The following is a 26,539-nucleotide window of genomic DNA, read 5'->3' as shown; positions in this document are numbered from 1 at the left end:
CTACCTGCCCGTGTGGTTTCCACTACAAACCCTTCCGCATTTTCCTGCCGCTCTCGGGCTGTGACGTGTTGTGCTGACGGCGGCCTCGGCACTTGGATGAGCGGGGGGCTGTAGCATGACAAGATCAGGCTCCAGACGTCCTGCTTTGCATTGAGTGGAGCTCGAGAAACATCCCTTCCAGACCCCTCCTTCTCGGCTCCTCCGCGGCCCGCCCAAATAACACCAAATTCCCGATTGAATCTAGCCTGAGTCTGGGTGGGGGGGAACCAGGCGGCCTGGGAAGCCGAGGAGTGGACGGAGGCCATCCCTGCTGCATAAATCTGGTACGGGGCTCATTGTTGCTCGTAAGGTGCCTGCTTGCAAAAAGGAGTGTGCATTTGTTTGATGCTTTGTTTTTGCATGCATGGGGCGATGTAATTTATTGAACTCGCTTAGAGGCCGCAAAGGGGGTATGGCCTTTTCTTCTCAGGCCCAGGCCTGAAGAAAGGCCACGATTTGTAACGGGAATTCCGGCCTACCCTGCTTGCTAGCTCGCTAACTAGCTAGCTTGAAAAGAGAGGGAGATGTATTTCGTAGTTTGGACTTTTGTAACGTGGTAATGATTTAAACGCTATGTCAATGTAATAACAATCATATGCGGTGCTAGTAACATATTCTCTTCTAAACGGCGCAATCCGAATATGTGTGTTAAATTAGCATGCGTTTGGACACTAAGCTAACAAAATGGCGGTGATAAAACTGTGTAGCGAAGGTGTGTGTCTGTGTGTGCGTTCTCCCAGAAAGATGCTAACCACACAACCATTACATTGTAGCCATATTTATTTGAATCACGCCATCTTGTCAACATTGTATCATTTAAGTGACGGCTTGTTCTGTATTCTCGCTTGGACGTGCTTCTCCGCTGCACAACACGATTCAGTTATTCATCCCCTTTCCCCATAACATCGTGTTTAGCCTCTCACGATTGTGTAGCTCAGTTTGGCTAACCCAACGAGTGGATCCATTGTTTTGCTTAGCATCTTTTGTGCACTAGCATCTTTAATTATAAACACCACAGCTACTGCGTTCACCTGGAGGTGGGGGATGGTACGAATCGTGGAAATGAAATGGTACCCTGGTCGGCTGCATCTCTCTCATCACTATTTACATCTCTGCATCCCCTTTCTGTGTGCGTGGGAGAGAGAGTGACAAGAGAGTTAGATGTGCCACCAGAATGTGATGCTGGTACCTTGGTTATGTCTCAATATTGTAGGAGTTAGTTGGTTTGAGAGTGCAACTTAAGGTTTTTAAAAAAAAAACAATGGCAATCCACAATGGCTAAACCATCATATATTGATAAGACTTGTGTATACATTAGAGCATATCATAGCAAAATATGGTATTGCCCTGGCATTTTTAAGCTAAAATCTCCTCTGTGAGTTTTAATGTATTGAAACATTTGTGTGTGTGTTGAGTTCAGCTTACGGCACTATTGTGTTATAAAATAAGAACTTCATATTGCTGTTCTGCAGCTGTGATGGAAGCACAGTAACTTTAGTTTATGTAGAGTACACTTAATGATAATGACACGGTGTAAACGTTATGTTAAAATATGTTGTGACAGTTTTGGTTTGTATGCCTTCTTTTGTTCACTAAGAATTTTGATGTTGTATTGCTTTCTAATTACCTTACTAGAGCAGAGTAATTTGCAATTTAGTATTGTTTATTTTGTCAATAGTAGCATCAGAGTTAGGCGATGTGTAAATGATGTGTAATAAATGTATAAAACCCATTTATTTATTGGTACCAAATTGGCTAACTTTTCTAATGGGATGACAGCCTCTGCACAAATGCTTGCGATTAAGGAAGATGTAGTCACTCATGCAATTCCAACGGCACATTTTAGATAATTTTTTTACGACACTCTTTGTTTAAGCAGACATCGGGCAAACAACACTCTTATTTTGAAGGACGGTCGAGGATGTGTTTTCCATGTGTGTAGAGAATGTATTTACGGCTAAGACGAGTGGCATTCCTAAATAAACATGCTGCTTGTATTATTACCCGCATGCCACGCACACACAACCACACAAGCTAACCCCTGCTAGTTTCCATTCATGCTCTGTAAGAGGAGATTCAGCCAAGTGTTTTATGAGTTTGTGCCACACACAAACGTTCCTTCTCCTCAGGATGACAGCATTTCATTCATCTTTTATATATCTGCTGCGGTGCGCAGTCATCAACTTGTTTACCTTTATCATACTGGTTTATCATACTTGACTTATCATTGGAAGACTCTATACTGGTACATAAAAATATCGCCCAACCTTAAATAAGTAAGTAAATTGAGTAAGTAAATTATATAATAATTTTTTTTTTACACTTTTGTAATTTTTACATGATAATAGTCTGATGAAACTGATTTTGTGCTGTATCTTAGAGTAGTCTTTGGTTTCTGGTTTGCTGGTAGACTACATCATGTGAAAGTCATTGTAATATTGAATTTACACACACGGATGCATGCATTCACATCCACACTAATCTAATTTGGAAACACTTTGGCTTGCTTGAATGATATCAATTCAGCTCTAGAATAGATGGAAATAAGTATGATTATATCACGATATATTAGTTTGGATTCTAATAATTGCAAAGCCTTCATAAGTGAAGAAAAAATGGTCAATAAAGGTGCAATTGAATATATACTGGCAAATATTTTCACTCACGCCACTCAACATGGTTTCAGCATTGCTGTACAGTCGTCCCTCGCTACATTGTGGTTCGAACATCACTCCCATAGGCTATCACAGTTTTTCAAAATCATATGTAGTATTCTGGTCATTAGGCATAAGTAATGCTATATTGATGAGACATGACATTAGATTACATTACCTTCACATTGCATGTAGTCAACCATGGCATGTCCAACAAAAAGTACCCTCCCATTCCATATGGAAGTGGTAAGTAGGGTTGGGTGATATTTTTTTATACAACAGTATACCTGAGGTCTTTCAATGATAAGTCAATGACTTATTCCGGTATAAATGATAAACGTAAACAAGCCGAGTTGTGCACGGCGGACTTTGATACATTAGATGAATTAATGCTGTCGTCGTGTGTGGAAGAAATAAATAAATAAATGGTGATCCCGTAGCCTGTGCATTAGAGTTGAGCAATGCGTTTTAAACAAAGGACTATAAAGGTCACTATGGGATGCTATCTCATGTCTACAGTGGTCTAATAGTATAAAAAAATTATTTACAAAGTCATAAATAGATTTTTTATGCACTAAACTATTAATGTATTCAGTTTATTAATATGGAATATTTCTGAAATTCACCTATCGCAGTCGGGTCTGGAACCAATTAACGGCGATAAATGAGGGACGATTGTATGGCATAAAATGTGCTAATTTGTCATGTTTAATACCAGTCTTAAGTTTCTTTCATCATTTGTTTTCAGCTCTCCAGTAACAAATGCAGTGCAAGGACAATGGATGAGGATGTCACCAGGCTTCCAATACATTCTGAAGAGCCTAAAATAATATTACACGGATCGGGTAATTTGCCATGCTTGTATTAATGATTGTTTGCGCTTTGGACCGAAAGCATATGGTATAGGAGATATGGGGTGTATTTGAAGAAGCAGGATTCTTAGTTTAGCCAGATAACATGACTTAATTGACATAAGAGGAAGTTTAATAGTGATGCATGCATGATGTTGAGCCATTCGGTAATCCACTCAAGGGATGCTCTGCATGCTTTATCTGGCTAACTGGGTAATCCTGCCTCTTCCAGATGAGGGTGGTGCCGGCGGGCAGGAGTTTGTTGTGGAGCTTCAAGAGACTGTGTTGGTGTCAGAGGGCGAGGGTGAAGGCATGGCGGTGCACAGGTTTGCCCCAGACGAGCTAGTCATCCAGGATGCTGTTGAGGATGTGGTATCTGAGTATGTGCACTGCGATGAAGATGAAGATGTCGCTGTAGAAACCTGCGTGATGGCCTTGGACGGTGAGGAGGAAGGCGTCGCCATGGGTGACATCCCCGAAGACGGCCTCGACGCCGAGCAGCAAGACGATGACCAGGATGGCTGTGGAGATTATCTGATGATATCCTGTAAGTTAACTCTTTCTGTTAACCACACAATGCCAATTTGTCTGTCGCTCGGTCTATTAGTAAAAAAAAAATGCTCCTGTTTAACTCCCCTATTCAATTAACCAGAGTTCTCAGGATTGTTGCCGAATGTGGGGGTCAAGTAGTAGTGCCAGGGCAAATATTATTGTGGCCATAGGCAAACTGCTGTTTTGTATTAACTCCACAACACTGGCTACATTTGAAATAGCATGAGTAGTCTGCATCCAGCGGCTTTTATACAAGTTTTTTTTTAAGTACATTCGTCCCTCGTTTATTACGGTTGATTTGGTTCCAGACCCGTCCGCAATAATGAACGAATAATGAAGTAACTGTGTCCTTTTTAAGTTAAGTTATGCTCTGGCTATAATTCTATAATTAGAGCATGTACAGCATCTAAAAACATCGCATCTGTCCGAATAGACAATATCACTAGTTCATGTGTTGTGGCTTCCACGATTGAATGTCTAATTAGATGTCCTTGTCACCCTCACTAGTAGACGAAGCTGGTAAAATGGTGTCTGAGGATGGCACAGAAGTAACCGTGGAAGGAGCTGTAGAGGACCAAGAAGTGGAGAAAGACGAGGATGGACAAGAAGTGATAAAGGTGTACATCTTCAAGGCTGACTCTGGAGAGGACGACATGGGTAAGAGTCTGTATAAAAACATGATCATGGATTACAATGTAGCAGAATCTGTATGTACACTTTTGTCGTGCAGGAGAATCCGTTGACATCAGTGATGGGGACATGGAGAATGTGGCGCTGACGGAGTCTTCAGGCCAAACACTTCGAGAGAAGATGGTTTACATGTCTGTAGGTGATTCTCATCACCAAGGAAACCACAGTAAGTGGGTTTTGATCAATGAAGTTATTGATGGGCTAACTGTGCTAAAGTTGGATGTTTGTTTGGGCCACAAATCCATTAAGCCAGGGGTTTTCAAAGTGCAGCCCGCAGCTTGTTTTTTTTACTGGCCCGCAGCACATTTTATGTTCATGTTCTACTATTAGTTAGCATTGAGTTTTGTCCTCTGCGTTGGTGGCGTACGCGCATTGGACACGTAAACGATTCCTCAAAGTACTCAAATTATTCCAATAATCACTACAGCCTTAATGTCAGCTGTGTGGCAGTAAAAAAACATAGCAGCGGCGTGTGCACAAGTTTTCCATTGCGGCACCGAACTGGGAAAGTTTAATATGATCAACCCACACACATTTGAAGCAGCGTCACACAGGACAGCACAAAGTCATTAGCTATAACAGAAAAGATCAAGGCCCTGACAGTGGTGAGTAATATCGGGTTTAAATACTTCATTGAGCGCCTTGGACCTTGCTATATTTTGCCTAGCTGCCACTACATTGTGAATGAAACTATACGTCATGTGTATAATGATGTAAATAGGGGACATTCCATTTCCTACATTCCACACTACAAAATAAATACATGTACTATACTTTGTGTATCAGCCTATACAGTATTTAAAGCTGCAATATCAGTATTGTATTGGAAGCGAAAAAGGAAACCCCTAGATGGAAGTGACTGATTTAGCAGCAATGTTTGAGTTGATGAATTTTGTCTTTTGTTCTCACAGGTGTGGAGGATAGCGAGAGCTGCGAAAACGGAAACGGAGCAGCGAGTGCACTTCTGCACATCGACGAATCAGACGGTGTTGACGAAGTCGGCCGACAGCGCAACAAGACCAAGCGACGATCTGAACCTCGACAAGTCCAAACAGGTAAAATTTACTCCAGTTAACACTTATTTACTGATTCACATGGAATAATAACAATCACTGACCAGTCCAGGGTGCACCCTGCCTCTCGCACGAATTCAGCTGGGATAGGCTCCAGCAGAGGCAACAGGGGCAACCGTCTTAGGAGGCATGACCTGGCTGTCTGCTACAATCCACCTGGGAGAGACAAAGGGGCTCTCAGGCTATAGATAGCTGTGGTCGCTGCACCAAACCATCTGTCACGCTCATGTTGCATCCTTTCACAACTATCACAACTTTTCACAACAGTTAAACTCCTCCACTTGAGGCAGGATGTCACTTCTCATGCGTGCAATTCCAACTTTGCCTGACTTGAGACGTGTCCTCAAACTTGGAGGTGCAGCTGCACAGGACCATGTTATGATGTCATCCACACCTTAGCTACGCATTGAAACTCTGTTCATCAGAAACTCCAGCATCTTTCACTGACTGAATGTCCATTTGTGACCAAAGGCGGATCCCCTGAAGCTCACAGCTGGATTGGTCTTTACTGAAAACTTAAGCTTGCTGTTTTTGCTGTTTTGAAAAGGAATTAAACCCTTTATTTCTTCTTTGTAGCCATCATCATTGGTCCATATGGTCAACCTCTGACGGTATATCCCTGCATGCTCTGCGGCAAAAAGTTCAAATCGCGAGGCTTCCTGAAGCGGCACACCAAGAATCATCATCAGGAGGTTCTGACTAGGAAAAAGTACCAATGCACCGACTGTGACTTCACCACCAACAAGAAAGCCAGCCTCCACAACCACATGGAGGTACATGCTCTGAGCAGCAAGGCCCCCTTCGAGTGCGAAATGTGCGGCAAGGAGTTCCACCAGCAGTCAGCGCTGTTCTCCCACAGACTGCAGCACCACCACCGGGAGCCCAAGAGTCAGGTGCCGGCACCCGCCAAGACGCACAAATGCAAGTTCTGTGATTATGAAACTGCAGAGCAAGGACTGCTCAACAGACACTTGTTAGCCGTTCACAGCAAAAGCTTCCCTCATATCTGTGTGGAATGTGGGAAAGGCTTCCGCCACCCATCGGAGTTGAAGAAACACATGCGCACGCACACAGGTGAGAAGCCTTACTCCTGCATGTACTGCGACTACAAGTCTGCCGACTCGTCCAACCTCAAGACTCACATCAAGACAAAGCATAGCAAGGAGATGCCATACAAGTGCGAGCGCTGTTTCCAGACGTTTGCTGAGGAGGAGGAACTGAACCAGCATGCACTCACGCACGAGGAGAATAAGACCCACCATTGTGCTCACTGTGACCACAAAAGTTCCAACTCCAGTGATCTTAAACGCCATATCATATCTGTGCACACCAAGGACTACCCGCACAAATGTGCTGTGTGTGGCAAAGGCTTCCACCGGCCGTCGGAACTGAAGAAGCACTCTGTCGCCCATCGCACCAAGAAACTCCACCAGTGCCGACACTGCAACTTCAAAAACGCTGACCCTTTTGTCCTCAGCCGCCATATCTTGTCCGTGCACACCAAGGAGCAGCAGCAGGCCTCCCCTGAAATGAGTGAGGACAAAAGGACAGAGACACACGCTCCTGTGGCGACCCCTAAAAAGTCTGCATCGAGTGGCTCAGCTGGCTCTGGCCCGCCCACTAGAGTGAGTGCAGCCAGCTTAGCGAGTAGCGTGACTGTGGTTATTGGCAAAGGACAAAAAGAACGTAGAATCTACCAGTGCCAGTACTGTGACTACAGCACGGGGGACGCATCGGGATTCAAGCGACACGTTATTTCTATCCACACAAAGGACTACCCGCACCGCTGCGAGATCTGTTCTAAAGGCTTCCGGCGACCGTCAGAAAAGAACCAGCATATCTTGCGCCACCACAAAGATGTGGTCCAGGCAGAGTGATAAGACTGTGACCATCACACCCAAGCCACTGCACCACTCAACATAACCATATGGCGCTTATGCTGCACTTAGCCTGTCCTCTTGTTTACTTCTTCTTTTACATCCTCTTTGTCTCTTCACATGTATACACATGTACATAACACAACGCTCTTGGGGAGCAGCAGAACTCTCTGAAGACTTGCACTTTTAACTGCATTCTCCATGCTGAGGGACAGTTTGCATGGCAGGTAGTGCAAATGTCTGTTTTTCTAATATTTTGCAGACCACAACCACACAATCTTGAAAACTGAAGTCTCCCAAGTTTGGATATACTAGACAGATCAGTGAGAATTAGGAGCATGTTTTTGTCGTAGCACTAGACAACCCAGTAAAGTTGAATGCAATTACCTTAAGGTGGATGCTAATTATGTACAAGTGCCATCAAAAGCATCTCTTGTGCTTCCTGGTGCTCAAACCGCCACCTCTCTGTAACATATTGTGACAAAATACACAAGGCCTCGTGTGTACATCACACAGAGGGGCGACAATCTATTTACACTTTTACAACCATGGACGTAAAGTGAAGAATTCACATAATGAGTTAATGTGATGCTCTCAAATTTTTTTCTTAGAGTGAAGCAACTGATAATATTTTCTGCCAGGAAGGGCAACCCCTCATAGATTCAAAAAGCAAAAATTTGTCTTGTCTTCATGTTACATCAAACATTTTTGTCTGAATGTCATGAACAAACTTGTTTTCTTATAAATAGAAATATTATGTTAGACTGAAGTAACAACCTAATTGATATCTGCTGGCTAAAATTACCCTTATATCAGTGTCCTTATTTAAACCGTGGCCCCACTAGGATCTATTGAAACTATGTGGCGCGCCAATAAACCGAAGTCTGCTTTTACCAACACACACTGTTTATGCCAGAAGGGAAAATATGTAAATGTTTTTAGAACTGCAGAAGACAGGTGCTGGTGTATTTTGTTTTGTACATTTTTCTTCATTTTTTCCCCATCTGTGATTGTTTTAAAAATATTTATTTCATTTACAAGTTGTTGTATAGTTGTTTAACTAGACTTCTATGGGACGTAAATTATTGTTTTGTATACAAATCTGTACAAAGCGTGTAGATGTAAACACGATGAAAGTGAGTGTTGTTTTGGATGTATGTCACTGTATTTGTTAAAAAAAAGGTAATAAAAAAAAGTATTTCAGCTGTTTGAAATTTTATTTGCACACATAAAGGTTCATCTGGACAGCAGCTTGTGTAAGTCAAGCCGCCGGGCACTCACCTGGGTGAAGAAAAAGTGTTTAACGTCACATCATCATGCCTTACACATAAATCCTTCACATTGCTATGAGTTCTACCATTGTGGGAGAGGAATGCAGTATTTTCAGGTAGGACTCCAGTGTTGAGGGAAAACTGGGTAAACTTCTCCAGCACATCTGGGCTGAGGTCCACTCCACGGCCTGTGTGGAACCGCATGACCAAGGTTAGTCTACTTCGGTGTGGTGACCACTGAAGATTTTATGTGAAAATGTCATTACCGTAGAGCTTGTTTACCACTGTGGGATTACCCCCGTCTAATGTAATGGTTTGTGTCAGGGCGTACTGGTCGTACTTGACATCCACCACACGCATGTCATTGGCATTGCCCCAGCCTGATGGACAGAGGATCCCATGAAAGCACAGCCAAATCATTTTGGCATATTTTGTGGCATTTTTTTACTCATGTGCTGAGAATTTTATAAAAGTACTGTATATTGTAAAATGTCATTTATACTAGTCATCATCACAATAACACGAGCTACTGGTATGGCTGTATTCAAACCAAAACTCAAAATCGGAGTCCTGGATGCCACTTCCTGTTGACATGTCCGGGAAGACATTTATTGAAACACACATGAGCATGAGTTCTATTTACTGTCTTAAACAGCTTATTTTCTATGATCATATCTACAATATAGGGTAGTACACGTGTGAAGGTGACTATAGGGATGTTATTTCATGTCTTGAGGGCTCTAACAATGATAAAAAATTGTGTTTAGAAAGTCATGAAGACGTTTTCTATGCTCTTAACGATGAAAAATTATGTTTATTAAAATTGGATCCTCCTTTGTGTTGGGTCTGGGACAAATTGACAATATTGTGATAACGACGAATTACTGTTAGCTCACAAATTAGAAACAATGCCATTCATTCTTTTGTAAGCATTGCTTCTAAAATTCCATTACATTTAGCCTGAAGTTTGGTTAGATTTTAAAAAATGTTTTTCTTGATTTTTCTCAAGATGGCACCTCCCTCTTTGAAAACAGTGCAGGTGTACTTAATATTATGATTGATCACTATATGCCACATGTAACTTGTAATCCTTATTAAAAAAACACAAATTTAAACAATAATGGCTTTTGTAAATGATTAACCTAATTGATTTTAAAGGATAACAGACCCAATTTGTCAGCAACATAATTCGCAATGTAGTCCCTCATATTTAAAAATATAAATTACATTTCTACTGTTGGTTGTGCTCAAAATGCTTTAGAAGACAACATACATGTAATTAAAATTGTAGTCTTTAGAAAAATGGTTAATTACTTATGGCAATTAGTTGCTAAGTCCGACCCCGCGCTCTTGCACATACGTTTTGGTTGATGGCGTCCATGTTTTTTTTTTGTTTGTTTGTTTTTTAACCAATCTTGACCAAATTTCACAACACTCAGAATCCACAATCCTTATCCAAAAAAAGCCTCCACAAATTTGTATATAACCAATCTACAGCGACGTTGTAAGTATTAACATGCACGTATTCCACGCCGATGGAACTACTTACTGGCGTATTAACACCGAGCTAGAACATACCTAGCTAGAACACACCTGCTAGCACTAGCTACTAGGCGGCGGCAACCAACTAGCTTCACCACAGAATAGACTCGCCTACAGCACGTCAGCTTTCCTCTCAGAATGCCTCAAATCACTTCAAAAAAAGGTAAGGCTACATATTTAAGTTGACACATGAACACCTTAGTAACTTTATGTTCGTGTATACACTCACTTGTGTATATGAACTTTCCAGGTATGTCCGTCTTCCTTGCCAGGTTGTTCATTCTCCAGCATGAGCCGTCAGGTCTGCTCAGAAACAACTGAAACATGCTTAGGAATTCTCCTTCATTAAATCCCTGCAGCTTCTGTCTCACTCACTTTAAACTTGCATATGATATATCCAGGTCACCTTCTGCAGTTGGGCTGAGAATGGCTGTGCCCATTTTCATGCTGGCACGGTGGTTGACAAACCATTGACCGTTGGAGGCAAAACCAATCAGGTACCACTTCCCTGCCATCTGAGGTGCAAGATACAGTGAAATGTATGATGTGAAATGATCCAAAAATGATCTGAGAATGCTTACCCCCTGTACGTTGAAGTCAGCTGGGGGCATGACTTCGGCAGACACCCCCATGGAGGCGAGTGTAGCGGTCAGCAGTGTCAGCAGCAAGGTCATAGCGATGGTGAAGAAGTAGAGTATGGCTGAAGAGCACGTCTGCTGGTAATAATGCTCTGCCCGCCTGACATCTCTTCATTTATAGTGGAAGGCTGACACACAACTTTCTCACCCCCTCAACTCTCTCACTCACACATGCATGAGAAGAATCATTTTTAACCCCATGAGGGTAGAATTCCACAGAAGCTGTCCTTGATGGTACCAAAATCATGTTTACAAATGCAGGGCCGCTCCTGGCCAAATTGAGACCCTAAGCAGAATTTTATTTGGAGCCCCTCCCCTTTTACAAAATTAGTCACAAACAATAATTTAGGGTACAGTGAAAACAAAATCACATTTTGCATCTTTATGACATAACCGACCCATCAAAAGATGTTTTTATCCTATTTGATTTGACCCTGGATTTAGTTAGATGCATATTTTGGAATAATACGACTACAGTAATCGTTTATCAAGGTTAATTAGTAATACCACACGACATGACATGAAATAACACCCATAGTTAAATTTAAACTCATATTACCAAATATAGTATATATAATATGAGTAAATAAGCCATTTGAGACATAAATAAGACTCATGCTTGTGTGCAGCAGCTGTACCATTACACCACCATGCTGTCAGATTGCTTATGTCTTCCTCTTCTTTCCTTCCACACCCTTTGCGCATTTGCTGAAAATGCACCCTCTTGTGCAAAATAGGGCACCCCCATGAATTGTGGGGCCCTGAACTAATGTGGTACATTGCCGATTTTTGCAGCGTTGCAAGTTTTGACTAAAAGTGGTAAACAAAACAGCAGCTCCTGTCTGGCGAGTTCCACGGCAGAATTAAATTCAGATGTCAGCAGTTGCAGCACAAACGCTTCCACAGATTGGACGGCCAATGCCATGTGAACTGAATTGGTTAGTCTATTCTAATGTTTTTTTTCCCTCTCTCTCTTTAGTCTCATCATTCAACTGACAGTCACACCAAATCCTGATAATGATTTCAATCAGTCAACAAGAAAACTGCTTTCAGGTTAGAAACTGATTCTTAGTAGGTGTATAAACAGTCATATTGTACTGTGATATATTTGCTTCAGAAGCTGTTAGCATTATAACTTTTTTTTAAACAGGTATCTGCCGCACCGGCATCTCTCCAGGTCACTAATGTGTGTAAGTGACAGGAAGAAAAACTCTGACTTTCTTGGAGCCACATGTTGATTTGTATGTTTAATAGAGGTCATTTGCTACAGCACATCTGACTACGCAAATGAGTTCTTTACACTTGCAGAAAGCAATTGGAATGCGTCAGCACTGTTGAATTCATTTTTTCATTTTCAGAACCTATAAAGGATTAGATGATTCCTCCGGACACCCCTGACAACCTTAGTGACCTCATCACCTTGGGAGTTCGCATTGAAAAGTGCCAGTGTCACAGATTGAGGAACCTATGTGGCTGGGAGGCAGACGCTTTACTCCAACGGACAGGATCAAGCGTCAGCGATTGTGGTCGTGCATCTGCTGCGGACAGGGGAGTCAACCCATCTTCCACTGTCCCGTCTATTCTGACCCTCACCCAGACACTGTAGCCACCCGGCCAACCCCACCAGTGACCACTTATGCGGGGAAGTCCTTCTTGTTGGATGTGGCATCCAGCCGGCGACAATTGCCAGGTATGCTCTCCTGGGCTAGCAATAGTATATGAATTCATGCTTTTATTGACTCTGGTGCAGACGATAGTTTTGTGGATGAGGCCCTTGTTAGATATTATGCCATTCCTCTTGTTAAAACACCTACGTCAAAGGTTATGCGCTCACTTAACAGGCACCATCTGGCTAATGTCAATCATCAAAGCATACCTCTTTCACGCCGTGTTTCCAGCAACCGTCACTAGTCTGATTTTCATCATACCCTCTCGCTTGTATTAGGGTTTACCTGTTTGGTCAAGCGTAATACTGATGTCAACTGGACTGAATCCTCAACCAACAATTAGATAATGTTCTTCGACAACAATTGTGTTCGTTCGGCCATTCCACGCATTTCCCATTCTTGCTTTACAGTCTCTGAGAAGATTGACCTCAGAGATAAGGCCCGGTCCCTAATCCTCATCACTTGTATGATTGCACCATTGACCTTCTGCTGGGTGTTGTTTTACTGCTTTTAGTCTTGTACATTGTGTCCAGACCAGAGAGGGAGTTGCTGGAAAAATATATTTCCACATCTCTCACATCTGGTCTTATTTGGCCATCTTCTTTTCTGTTGGCTGCTGAGGTTTTTTTTTTCATCAAGAAGAAAGATAAATCATTCTGTCCCTGCATTGACTACCATGCATTATATATATATATATATATATATATATATATATATATATCGATACAAAAGCAGCTTAAATCAATCTTTGCTTAAGGATTTCAATACCAAAAAAGAACACGGCGAACGGCTGCTTCCAGTCAACTTTATTTTTCACACTTCCACCAACAGAGCGCAGCACACACACCGATTCCCGCACTTCCTGGTTCACAGGTCATGCTCAACCCGCCCCACATAGCTGGCCAAACACATGCCTGCAACAGAAGAACCAACTGACATACACACATACACACCTATTCCAACGAAGACACAAGCGTACAAATACATGTATTTAATTGTGTTGTATTCAGATATCTTTTTATCACTTGCAATAATCACTGTTCACTGTTCATCACTTTCATATGTACATGCTGGCGTTCGCAGTTGGTTCTTCTGTGCGGGAATCGGTGTGTGTGCTGCGCTCTGGTGGTGGAAGTGTGAAAAATAAAGTTGACTGGAAGCAGCCGTTCGCCGTGTTCTTTTTTGGTATTGAAATCCTTAAGCAAAGATTGATTTAAGCTGCTCGACATTGTACTATACTATAGAACAATGTCGAGTGCATTATTGCCCACTTTTAATGCAGTTCGGCGCAGGATCGGATATATCGACAGTCCGGTTATATCGATATTTTTTCCGACTCCCGACAATATCGATATAACGAGACTTTACTGTATATTCTCCACCCACAATATGACATATGAGAAGGAGAGAGAGCACATTAAATATTATACATAGCAATGATGATCAGCCCTGCATTAACAATAAAGGAACTTAACAACACAAGCAAAAATGATTTTTTAATTTTGTGTACATAATAAAATGATGTACAGTTGTCGGATACGTACTGTATTTTAAAAGTCCAGTTGCATGTATTTTTGAGAACACTATGTTACCACTGAAGAAAGAAACTAGACCACGTCAGGGGGCCCTGCGCGAGAAGACGTTGAGGCGTCAGCCATGTTGAGGAAGTCAACCCAGTTTTGGTAGAAGCCTCGTGAATTTGTTCCCGTGGCGTCGGCGAGCCCCCACAGGCGTCTCTGGCCCGATTTGTTTCTCAGGGCCAGCTGAGCCTCCCTCTCTGTCATGTTGAAACTGATGTTGATCACTTGTGCCACCAGAAGGTACAGCAGGCTCCCTGTGACTATGACGCTGTACCAGGCACAAGTGAAGCACAGAGCTGAGCTGAAAGACAAAGTAATTCAGATATGGTATATCTCAGTTGACTATGAGCATAAAGATGATGATTTAATTGGAGGCTTAGTAAGTGCTAATATCGTTCAGCAATGCTACAACACCATTGATGATCTCAGAGCTGACCTTTAAGTCAATTATTTCAGAACCGATTCACGCCCGGCATTGTAACAGTAGCACCACCTTTGCAAATGAGCAACACATACAGTACATGATGTCAACATAAATTGTAGCAGCCATACCTGGCCTGAGTGTAGACACCGGGGCAGTAGAAGAGCGCGCTGACCAGGTACTGTTGAGGACATAGGCTGTGTAGCACCAAGCTGATTCCGTACACAGACGTCAGCAGGAACACACACAGGGTCAACAGGAAGCTGCGGTGGTTAGCCTGTCCTACACAACTGTTTATCCTAAAACATAGCACATACACACAAACAAACAATGATTTTTTTGGTGTTAAAACCCTGTGTGATTGGCCAAACCTTTTTTTAGGACTGCTATGAATTCTTAAACTGAACAGAAAATTACTGTTTTCTTTTAGTAATTTACTTCTTTTAGTAAATTATCTAATTATCAAAATTTTTAAAATAATATTGAAGTGATTGAAATTATTTATTTTTATTTTTTTCAAGTTTTTGCCAAAATATTTTTGGTCCACTGTCCACTGTCCACTGTCTCAATATGCACAATAGACTGTACAATATTGCGCATAACAAACAAGTCTGTTTGCCCTGTACTGTATCATTCTGCAGAATCGAGTGTCCAAACAAAGCACCCAAAGCGTTGCTGACTCACTGCGATTTCATAAAGAAGGTGGGGGTCACCATTGATTTCAAGAAAGAACACATCTGAAAGGACAGATGGCACCCGCCTCTGCTTCCCACCATTTTCACCAACAAGATTCATCAATAAAGGTATTTGCATATGATGTTATATGTTCATTCATCCATTTAATTTGACATGTATAATATTTAGCATTGTTTTCTGCATGTGAAACTACAGTGGTGTGAAAAAGTGTTTTCCCCCTGCATGTTTGTCACACTTACATATTTCAGATCATCAGACAAATTTAAATATTATAACTTTTATATATTGAACACAAAATGCTAATTTTAATTGAAACTTTTATTGTTAAGGGCGAAAGAAAATCTAAACCAGGGGTGGGCAAACTTTTTGACTCGCGGGCCGCATTGATATGACAAAATTTACGGGGGGCAGACTATATATTTTACACGTAACAGTCCACCTGGTATTATTGTATCTAAAATTGTCATGCAATCTGCTATTATTTATTATTTTATATTTATATTTAAATATTTTAAAAATAATAAAATATAATAATTACAATAAAATTAAAATAAGAATTATTATATTATTATTATGTAAAATATGCAAATATAACAATAATATTATATATAATTAATATAATAATTAGCATTAATATAATAATTGTAATAATCATAATAGTTCTAATAATAATTATAATAATCTAATAATGATAATAATAATAATAATTATTATGTGCTTGTGTCCCTTTTTTCAGGAGCACTTTGTAAACAACAGACCATGTCAAAAAACGAAATTGATAAAACCATCAAAAGGTTGGCTCAGGCCATGATGCCAGGTTGTATGTTGAGTTTAAATGAAATACTTTGGAAAAAGATTGGGCGGGCCGTATTCAAACACTTGGCGGGCTGGATGTGGCCCCCGGGCCGTAGTTTGCCCACCCCTGATCTAAACCCACAAATGGTGAAAACATGGAACAGTGGTGAAACGTCCCAGTAGTGGACTGTCCAAAAAAAATGACCCCAAAAGCACAGCGATGACTCATCACAAAAGACCACACAACAACATCCAAGAACTGCGGGCCTCACTTAAGGTCAGTGTTCATGACTCCACATGACTCCATAAGAAATATGTGTGACAAACATAAGAAATCAGGAAGGGGGCAAACACTTTTTCACACCACCGCACAATAATTCTTGATAAAATGTATTTTTTTTTGTTATTATTTTTGGGTATCTGGGGGTCGGCATCCGGACTAGATACCCGAGCCACCTTAACTGGCTCCTCTGGATGTGAATGAGCAGCGGCTCCTCACCCTGTCTCTTCAGTAAACTCTTGAGTAAACTGTATTTTTATTGTTTATTACTTAACTCTTTATAATTTTTTACGTTTCTGTTTTTGTATGAACTTTCAGAACAAATTCTTAAAGAAAACCGAGGTGCTACTGAGTAGCACACTTATTAGAAACACATTAGACCTATTAGAAGTTAAAGGGGTACTGCACTCTTTCACAATCCTTATGTGAAACATGATCGCATATAATGCAGAGGAAAGGGAAAGAAATAACGCGAGAAATCGACTTAACATGAGCTAGCTAACAATGCACGTCATTGGGACACAGCTGTTTTTAGTATATTTGCATATAGACATCTTTTTAAAATGTCCGCTCCCTCTGCTATGTCAAAACAGGTATTTTTTGTTTATTTTATTACATAATCTCTTTACATGCGATAAAGTAACCACTTAAAAAGATACTGAGAAATGCATATTGTATGCACAGACCAGACACAGTGGTGGTCCAGGCGTTGGACACAAGCCCTGCATGTTCTACAATGTCCTGCCCGGGGTGGTCGCTTTATTTTGCACACAGGACACCAGCTCCATTTTCCACTTTCCGCTGTGTGAAACTGTGATTTAGGTCGTGTGCAAGATGACTGGACACTTAGAGCTGGCAAATCCTTGACAGCTTCCTCAGTATTCTTGACAAATCCTGGACCTTTCTTAGTCCAAACCAGAGAGACAATAGTCAGGATCATCCCGGTGGTCACGGTGCCCATCTGCATCTGGTTCACGTTGCCGCGAGGTAGAATCTCAGTGAGGAAGAGGTAGTACATATAGGCCAGAGAATAGAGAGCCAAGGTGAGGAAGAAGAGCGTGCGTCTCTTCCTCCTGTGGGTGGCGTAGTAGAGCCACAGCACCAGGCCAGGAAGAGCCGTGAGGATCATGATACCTAGTAGGTAGTGTAGTGCCGCCACACGCAACAGCAGAGGCAACAGAACCAGTGCAGGAACCATGCTGATCTCCAAGTTGTCAATCAAGGCCCCCAAAAGGGCAGGGTGACATCCACCTTTTGGTGTCCTGTCTCTCAGCCACCTAAATGGATGAATAAATTCATATTTGGACAGACAGGTAGAGGTGCATGGATGGATTGATGGATTTATATTCATACATATAAATCTTTTATTTCCTTCCTACCTGTTAAAGGCCTCGTCCACATCTTCACAGTCACAACAACATCCATGCTGGAAGATGTCACATTCACAACAACACATTGGATCGTCTGGTTCTGGAGGCTTTAACTTCTCCCATTTCATGGTGGCACACCTTCAACAAACAAACCTATTGAAAGTACAGCTGCATATCCCTCCCATATCAAAAACACAGCATCAGAATTTCAGTAAGTCACAAAGTGATTATGAATGAATACTTTAGCAGCAACTATCTTTTTATAATATATTCCACAGGGTATTTACAAAATTAATAAGTTCTATAATCAGACCTGAGAGCTTGTAATGTCATTTGTTGAAAGAAGGCCACTGTGTCCATTGAGACAAAGTATCTGGGACAACGGTCGTCAATACTGTACTATATAGCATATGAGCTTTTGTCCAAATATGTCATAATTTGACATTTTATTTCATCATCCCATCAGGTTTTACCTTAGAAATAATAATTTAGTTTTTATAACTACAGTGATAAACAGTGAATCCCTCTCTGACAGTGTCAATCAAAAAAGTGAGAAGTAGAATCATCTCAGTAGAAATTACCTTCCTAAACTAGTAACATTAAAGATTACAGAGAAAATTAAATTCATAACTTACCTTGTACTGTAAGTCCAAACTCTTTTTTTAAGATTTCCAGGGAATTTGAATGCACTCTTGAGGAAAATTTAGTAAAAATGTGTATTATATTTCCTTCTGTGGTAAAAAGTGTTAAGTCTGTGGTAAAAAAAACAAAACAGTAAGTCACATCTCTGCTCGCGGTAGCTCTTTGGCGGAAGCGTGTCAAAGCAATGAGATGGGTGTCATTTGTAGCATTCCCATGGTGGTCCACGGTAGTAACGCGTTGCACTCTCTTCCTCACAAAAAGTTCCTGAAGTACTTTTCCCCGGATTGCTCCTTTGGGTCGTAGAATTAAAAACACATTCTGATTGGTTGGTGTTGTAGATGATACACACCGGCCTGTCTGTGGAATATGAGCTACATGACAGACAGGGTTTTGTAGATGAATGGAACGGAGTGATGATCCACGGGGCAGCTCCACCCCCTGGGATCACATTTCCTCCCAACACAAGCAACCTGACCTTGCCGCTCACTCACAGAAAACTCGACAAGACTTCAGTGTGCCTGATCCACTTGTGGGTCTGTTAGTGTCTTTGCATTCCACTGTGTGTGACGACAATCCAATGTGATAAGATAGGAGCTGAATGCTGGGGCTGTTTTCCCTGTTACAAACTTTCATTCATTCATTTTCTACCACTTATCCTTACGAGTGACGCTGGGGTGTTGGAGCCTATCCCAGCTGTCTTTGGGCGAGAGTCGGGGTACACCCTGGACTGGTCGCAAGCCAATCACAGGGCACATATAGACAAACAACCATTCACACCACACTCACAGCACATAAAATGTATCAACTTATTACAACATGACCCAAACACGTTATAAACACATAATAGTAGCTCTAAAAAAAACTGACGTTTTGAGTATTTTCTAATATGGATTCATGGTTTAGTTATGAGAACCACACTGACCATCCCAACAGTGTTATTTAGCTATGAGAATAGCCATACACACTCCGCCATCATCTAAACAAGGGCTGCTTGCATTATGAGGTATGAGTGGGGCCACTGAAACCTTTTTAATGTCCGTGAGTGTAAGTCTGGATGGACTCAATCAATGCAGGCAAAAGCTGCTGCTCTTGCTCCTGTGGTTTTGAGCTTCCATTAGTCTTGATGGAGGCCGGAACTGGAGATACACTGGCCGCCTCTAATCTATTTTGAAGAAATTACTACCACGTCATGAGTTGAGCAGTAGATACTGGATTTCCAACACATGGAAACGTGGCTGTGCTTTTGCAGGAGATGGGGCTTATTTTCATTTCAGTGCTTCATACGATAGTGATGGGACGTTACGGGTAATGTGCAGTCAATACAGTAGTGCAAAGTTTGGACTCAACGACCATGCCATTGCATAAAATTGTGTGCCTAAAATTTTGACCGCACCGTACGTACTATTCGTGTTACATAATGTCAATGTAAAGGTTAGAGTCACATCAATGACAGCTCTTGACACCATTTTACAATACCCTTAGAAAGCAGATGAAACAAGTTACATCCCTTGCAATCTGTGAATGAAGGAAGCGAAAACAGCATTATACCACTGCATAATTAACTGTTTTATTTCATGAGACACATTAACTTTACATAGACACATATTTTGTCACAACACAATTCCAACAGACTCATTCATTCACATTTTACACATAATATCAAGTATATAGTCCACATAATCATTATCGTCACACGTTGGAGGTAAGAGGGAATGGAAGATGGCTCCGTTCTCCTCCCCTTGTCCCTTTATTCATGTGCATGTTCCTATTAGACTTTCCTGTCTTTGCAGCACCTGACTTATTTTAATTGCAATATGATGATGGAGGAATAAATAAGTGTTGACTGGTCCATATTGAGTGGATGACAGTAGACACTAAATTAACAATGTAAAATGTGTGCACATGATATGGAATGTCTACTAGGGGGGAGGGAGTAAACACAAAGGAGTTCACATTCAGAAATAGGACCATTTAATCTGCACTATACAGTACTGCACCACCACACTGGAAGGAGGGGCTTAAAAGGTGAGGAAGAACTCATTCCTCCAGGGTCCGGAAAGCATTCTGCATGTCCTCCAGCAGCTGGGTGTACTCTGCTTTTATCTTAGCCTCACCATCCTTGACAGGGTCCTGGCAGGTACGAGACACAAAACACAATTATGTTTTAAAAACACTATTTCCCCCACTTCAAAATGAATACGCCATTGATAATTTGCATCAGTATTTGCAATAAAAGTGACTGTTGTAATAATTTGATTAGCATCAGCTACCCTTCTCTTTTCAATTGCGATTGTTCACTCGTGACACAGCCCAGGTTTAAGTCCTAATTATGCATCACACACTTATTAAACACATTTGAAGTACTAAAAAATGTATAGATACTCTCCAATTATGAATGATAATGTAAGATGATCAACAGATGGAATTGAAGTCCCTGTGTTGCCTTTGGCCTGGTCATCAAACTACATTTTTACATTCTAGTCTTCATTTTCGTAATTTAGCACTTTATTCTCATATAATTTTCCCTCACAACATGTTGACTCAATTGTTTAAAGATGGAACATTAAAGTTGTAATAAATTTGTATGTTTGATATTCAGTTTTCCCACAATTAATTCTTACTTAATTCTCTAAACCTTTTTTCTCATGATCTTATAATTAAAATTATATCACATTGGTGAAAGACAATTGTAAAACTAGAAGTGCTATTTTAGTCATGACCAACGATAAACATACATACACACCTTAAACTTCATGGAGCTGATCTTATACAAGATCTCCCCCATGTGCTCCCTGATCATGGCCCAGGTTATTTTGTTGTCGCTTTGAGCAGTCGACTCCACGGCGTGCCGTGCCATGTCGTAAAAGGCGATCATGTTGGAGAGGATGCCAACAGTTTTGTAGAAAGGACAAAATCTGTTGGTGAAGACGGGACAGCGTCACATGAGGACGTTTTGCTCAAGCTGTTGTGGTACACGGGTCGGTTTTCATCACCTGTCATACGGGGTGTAACCGTTCTGTTGCAGGAAATCATCTTTAATGAGCTTTGCGACTTCCAGCGTGATCTTGTCGGTCTCTGCCAGAGAAGCCTGACAACGAGATGTACCCATGATGACTTTGTCGAGCTTCAGATATAGTATGAGCTTACATGCTTTTATTCCTCACCTTTCCTACAAGCTGCACTATCTCAGCCAGGTCCTCCTCTTCCTGGAGAATCTCCTTGGCTTTGGTACGAAGAGGCACAAACTCAGGGAAGTGTTTGTCGTAGTATTCATCCAGGGCTCTGGTGTACTTGCTATAACTTATTAGCCAGTTTACAGATGGGAAATGTTTTCTCTGAGCCAACTTCTTGTCCAACCCCCAGAACACCTAAGAGGAAGGGGAAGGGGAAACAGCTCACATACAAGCAGAAGAAGAGCGTGTATTAAGGAATCATTACTTACCTGAACAATACCCAGTGTGGCTGAAGTGACAGGGTCTGAGAAGTCTCCACCAGGGGGCGACACACTGGGAAAATCAGCGTATAGAACCTAACACACCTCATACTCCTGGTTTATTTTGAAGCATACTAACTTACGCTCCAACGATGCTGACGCTGCCTTCTCTCTCGGGATTCCCCAGGCACTTAACACGTCCGGCTCGCTCGTAGAAAGAGGCCAGCCTAGCGCCCAGGTAGGCCGGGTACCCACTGTCTGCACGTAACAAAATTATGACAAGGTTCACAAGTTTGTATTTTCTTTTGCGTATAGGCCAGTCGCACTCAGCGTGAACTCACCAGCAGGCATTTCGGCCAATCGACCAGAGATTTCTCTCAGAGCTTCAGCCCATCGCGATGTAGAGTCGGCCATCATGCTCACGTTGTAACCCATATCTCGGAAGTATTCGGACAGTGTGATCCCTGCAGACGTGATCATGGGGGAAAGTAGCAAAGACTTTTATTAAGCTCTACCTATTAAACCAGCTTGTGGTAGAGGATTACTTACAATAAGTGAAAGCACACTTAAACATGATTTTCTCACTATCTGAAATTAATTCATACTCAACTTTTTCCTCTCAACATGTATTAACAACTAACGGTTCGAGTAGCACTTCCTACGAGCTCCCTGCAACATGACAAAGCAGTCCAGGAACATGAGAGGGAAGTAGCACTACTACCAAGTCCAAACAACGTCCAAAGTGAATTTATATCTGCATGGTGGTAATGGTCTTCTTCTTGCAGGTGGCGGAAGTCCAGTGGCAACCAACTTTGAGGTGCATTGCTGCACCTAGCAAGTTAGTGTGTAGCACTTACAAACGCTACAAACATGATTCGGTAACGGGATCGGCCGATATCGTGGCAGAAGCTGACATTGTCTTACCTTCAAAAATACAGCGAATTGGACCCCAATCCGGAAGATCGGATTGGGACATCCCTATTCTGTATATGTTAGAACTGGAACATATGACTATTCGATGGTTAATCAATTACAGTAAAGTCTCGTTATATCGATATTCTCGGGAGTCGGAAAAAATACCGATATCACCGGACTATCCATATATCCGATCCTGTGCCGAACTGCATTAAAAGTGGGCGGATGATTGATATGGCATGTAATTTTCTCCTTGAGTTCATGGATTGCGTATCTAGCATGCTTTTGTACTACAATAAATTTTGCACTACAGTAAATAAAAATAAACTTACGCTGTAGTGATTACCGGTTACCGGGACATAATTCACCCCAGAACTATCGATAGGGAAGGTGTTGCCACCCGGAGGGGTAGGCGCGAGGGACGGGTGTTTTCCGCTGTGTGTGCTGCACTCTGGTGGTGGAAGTGTGAAAAATAAAGTTGACTGGAAGCAGCCGTTCGCCGTGTTCTTTTTTGGTATTGAAATCCTTAAGCAAAGATTGATTTAAGCTGCTTTTGTATCGATATAAGCAGACCAAATTGGCTGGCGGGAGATGAAAAGGGCATCCTAGTAACCGGATTATCATAATAACCGTGTATCGTACTAACGGAGCTAATTATATCATAAGACTAGAAATTTGCCGGGAAATGAAAATAGTATCGTAATAAGTAGTAATTCGTTTTAACCGATATAACGAGACTTTACTGTACCAAATTAATCAACTATTTTGATAATTGTTTTTTCATTGACAATTTTAAATATCCTCAAATTTCCGCCTCTTAAATGTAAACATTTAAAAACTTAATACCTGTATAGATAGAAGCCTCTCTAGCAGCCACAGGCATGTTGGATGTGTTAGCAACGAGTGCCGTTCTCTTCATAATGCTCTCTACCTTGCCATCAACTTCCATAGTGAGCTGTAGGGAAAAGGTAGTGCGATCAGCAACAGTTTAAATTACCACCTTCATTTGCCCAAATGCTGTTGTTGTTCCACCAACCTCTGGGAAATCTCGCAGCACCTCGGACATTTCATTCCCACGCTCTCCGCATCCAACATAGATGATGACATCACTGTTAGAGTACTTAGACAATGACTGGGAGATAACAGTCTTTCCACATCCAAAGGCGCCAGGGATAGCTGTGGTGCCACCTTGCACGCAGCTATGAATCAAACACAGCAGTTGCTTTTAAAAGCAAGCAGCTTTAAAAGACAAATGTTAGCAGGTATCTTTATAGAAAAACCCTCACGGGAAAAGAGCGTCCAGAACTCTCTGGCCAGTGAGCAGTGGATGATTGGCAGGCAGCTTCTCTGTCACTGGGCGGACTTGGCGCACCGGCCACACCTGCACCATGGTAAACTTCTCCTTGATGCCTTCAAAATCCAGCTCTAGAACCACATCCTGAGTACAACAGGGGCAGAAACTCCCTGTAGTTAATTAATAACCACTATACTTTAGCGATTCAGTTTGTAAACACTCACAGAGACATCATAGTTTCCGGATGGAGCTACATAGGTGACGGTGCCTCTGCTGCGAGGTGGTAGCATCAGCTTGTGCTTTATGAGGGAGTTTTCGTACACCATGCCGTAAATGTCGCCACCTGTAACGTGACTGCCAACCTACAAGGAAGAAAAAATTTTGGAAGTTCTGAGCAGCTGGAGCGCTAGTACAGTGGATATGTGATTTCCTTCATTACCCTGCAAATTTGCAAATTATCGGTCTAACTTAAAAAAAAAAGTTCTCAAATATAGAGTGTCATTTTAACAGGGTGTACAACAGCCACACTTTTCTTACCCGCAGACTCTGGTTAGGATTAAACTCCCATTTGATGTCTCTGTTCAGGGCACCGATGTTCACTCCTCTCGGGATGTAGATACTTTGCGTGATGTCATTGATGTCTTTCAGTGGACGCTGGATGCCGTCAAAGATTGAGCCCATGACTCCTGGTCCCAACTCTACAGAGAGGGGTTTTCCTGTGCGAAGAACTGGGTCACCCACGGACACGCCAGCTGTTGCAATGTAAGTCAGGGAAGCTGACACAAATGGATCACGGCTGAGCTGGAGCCTATCCCAGCTGACACAGCACATATTGACAATCACTCACGAATCCACATAGAGATGTTCCAACAGAGATTTGAACCTATGACCCCTGACTTTGTGGCAGACTTGCTAACCATGAAAACCAGGATACAAGTCTCCTCATAAACCTGAATAGTGGCCATGTCTCCTTCCAAACGGATGATCTCTCCCACCAGCTCACTGTGGCCTACACGGACCAGCTCGTACATGGCAGCTCCAGCCATCGCTGTAGCTGTCACCACTGTGGACAGGAGATGAACAAAAAGCAAACATTGTACATATTTCACACATGAGGCTTCAAAACCTACTGCTGACCAATAAATTGCCGAGGAGCTGATTGATCCTTGAATCATCAAATCCATAGGTGCATGCGTGTGTCTTAGCATTTAACTATGTTAGGTCTCATATGTTGATTACATATAGTGCATGCATGTGTGCGCATGTTAAATATATAACTTTAGTCATTCAGATGGTCATTCGTGCATATTCTATTTACAAAAGGCCAGACAACCATACCTGGTCCAGAAACTCCATGGACATATCCAAACTGGCTTTCTCGCTCCGCATCCTGGATCTTTGGAAGTTTTGAGGTATCCATCTTGACAGCACTTCAACTGACAAATCCATTGAGAGGTAGGTGAGGTGCTGACACGATATTTAGCCATGCTGATCTACATCTCAAATGACAACAACAAGCCAGCGGACATGATCCGATGCTGCAGTATATGAATGAACGAGACTGACAGCACAGGATTTCGACCTAACGCAGATGCTGCTGCTAAACCATTAATAATACAGTGTATGACTATCACACCACGGGTGTTACTATTTTGTCCGTGTCACATTCGCTTATTTGCAGTAAGTGTTTCTTGTTTCGATATTTTATAGGAGCAAAGCTGATCTGTACGTATACACGTACAAGTCAGGTGACCAGCTAGCAACGACATGCTAACGTCATCACTGCAACAAACGACTAAATCGCCATTATGTTCAAAACAGTTGACTCACCAGTAGGACGAAATGGAAATAATAACAAAAATATCCTCAGACATACATCCTACCTCGCAAAGATGTACAATTATCCAGGTTGTTACTCGCGTCTTGGATGAAGCGAGAAGCTTTGCTGTGCTAATCACCTGCCAGGCACCGGACTATCACGGGAAGAACACGTCGCCATTCTGGCTCAGACTGCCGCTTCGGTGCTGCCATCAGTGAGCCAACATGGCGGCTAATGCGCCACAGTTGCTGAGTCGACGGTGGACACTTGGCTCCATTAGATACTACGCTGCTGACACCTGCTGGACATCTTTGCTAATTTCACCCGACTCAAGCACCTAAATGACTTTTACGTGTGTTGTAATCAACAATTAGAATAATATTTCACAAATGTGTCATTGAAAATATATAGTTAGTAATGATATCGTATAGTAATTATAT

At 41.9% G+C, this 26,539-nt stretch overlaps 3 protein-coding genes and 2 long non-coding RNA genes across 13 annotated transcripts; 3 read left to right on the top strand and 2 right to left on the bottom strand.

The window, feature by feature from the left end:
• The first annotated feature begins 29 nt into the window (after positions 1–29).
• On the top strand, positions 30–8,939 carry LOC131138740 (zinc finger Y-chromosomal protein). 6 transcript variants are annotated; one of them, XM_058087943.2, is made up of 8 exons: positions 35–323; positions 3,442–3,538; positions 3,777–3,870; positions 3,963–4,091; positions 4,604–4,753; positions 4,827–4,952; positions 5,698–5,841; positions 6,436–8,939. In XM_058087943.2, exons 3-8 carry the CDS (start codon positions 3,777–3,779, stop codon positions 7,734–7,736), a joined length of 1,944 nt encoding a protein of 647 aa, XP_057943926.1. In that variant the 5' UTR covers positions 35–323; positions 3,442–3,538; the 3' UTR covers positions 7,737–8,939. The 6 variants fall into 6 exon arrangements, with proteins under 6 accessions (XP_057943924.2, XP_057943926.1, XP_057943927.1 ...); XM_058087941.2 differs by having other exon boundaries at positions 30–323; positions 3,777–4,091; positions 4,607–4,753; XM_058087944.2 differs by lacking the exon at positions 3,777–3,870.
• Positions 8,935–18,786, bottom strand: LOC131138748 (palmitoyltransferase ZDHHC23-A-like). 2 transcript variants are annotated; one of them, XM_078787840.1, is made up of 9 exons: positions 18,006–18,134; positions 17,313–17,903; positions 14,987–15,154; positions 14,486–14,735; positions 10,925–11,052; positions 10,779–10,852; positions 9,274–9,387; positions 9,094–9,195; positions 8,935–9,017 (listed from the first exon to the last, which is right to left on the bottom strand). In XM_078787840.1, the coding sequence occupies exons 1-9, from the start codon at positions 18,122–18,124 to the stop codon at positions 8,998–9,000; spliced, it is 1,566 nt and encodes a 521-aa protein (XP_078643966.1). In that variant the 5' UTR covers positions 18,125–18,134; the 3' UTR covers positions 8,935–8,997. The 2 variants fall into 2 exon arrangements, with proteins under 2 accessions (XP_078643966.1, XP_078643965.1); XM_078787839.1 differs by lacking the exons at positions 8,935–9,017; positions 9,094–9,195; positions 9,274–9,387; positions 10,779–10,852; positions 10,925–11,052 and adding an exon at positions 18,632–18,786 and having other exon boundaries at positions 14,376–14,735.
• LOC131138749 (uncharacterized) lies at positions 11,089–23,485 on the top strand. Of its 3 annotated transcripts, none has more exons than XR_013625215.1 (7): positions 11,089–11,268; positions 12,187–12,240; positions 12,338–12,428; positions 12,546–12,877; positions 15,497–15,658; positions 22,259–22,309; positions 22,387–23,485. It is a non-coding gene; the product is annotated as an uncharacterized LOC131138749 (long non-coding RNA). The 3 variants fall into 3 exon arrangements; XR_013625216.1 differs by having other exon boundaries at positions 11,091–11,268; positions 12,338–12,377; XR_013625217.1 differs by lacking the exons at positions 12,187–12,240; positions 12,338–12,428 and having other exon boundaries at positions 11,095–11,268.
• Positions 20,187–26,316, bottom strand: LOC144894580 (V-type proton ATPase catalytic subunit A-like). The gene is made up of 15 exons (XM_078787838.1): positions 26,164–26,316; positions 25,619–25,716; positions 25,215–25,343; positions 24,818–25,032; positions 24,505–24,642; positions 24,273–24,424; positions 24,023–24,185; positions 23,833–23,941; positions 22,413–22,535; positions 22,215–22,329; positions 22,081–22,144; positions 21,803–22,006; positions 21,632–21,726; positions 21,382–21,553; positions 20,187–20,768 (listed from the first exon to the last, which is right to left on the bottom strand). The coding sequence occupies exons 2-15, from the start codon at positions 25,698–25,700 to the stop codon at positions 20,676–20,678; spliced, it is 1,854 nt and encodes a 617-aa protein (XP_078643964.1). The 5' UTR covers positions 25,701–25,716; positions 26,164–26,316; the 3' UTR covers positions 20,187–20,675.
• On the top strand, positions 23,598–26,539 carry LOC131138750 (uncharacterized). Its single transcript, XR_009132132.2, has 3 exons — positions 23,598–25,042; positions 25,604–25,735; positions 25,991–26,539. It is a non-coding gene; the product is annotated as an uncharacterized LOC131138750 (long non-coding RNA).

This window comes from Doryrhamphus excisus, linkage group LG21 (assembly GCF_037039965.1).
Source record: "Doryrhamphus excisus strain RoL-2023G ecotype Guam linkage group LG21, RoL_Dexc_Guam_v1.1, whole genome shotgun sequence".
Taxonomy (NCBI): Eukaryota; Metazoa; Chordata; class Actinopteri; order Syngnathiformes; family Syngnathidae; genus Doryrhamphus; species Doryrhamphus excisus.
The sequence above is the reverse complement of the archived record's forward strand: the minus strand, read 5'-3'. Positions and strand labels throughout refer to the sequence as shown.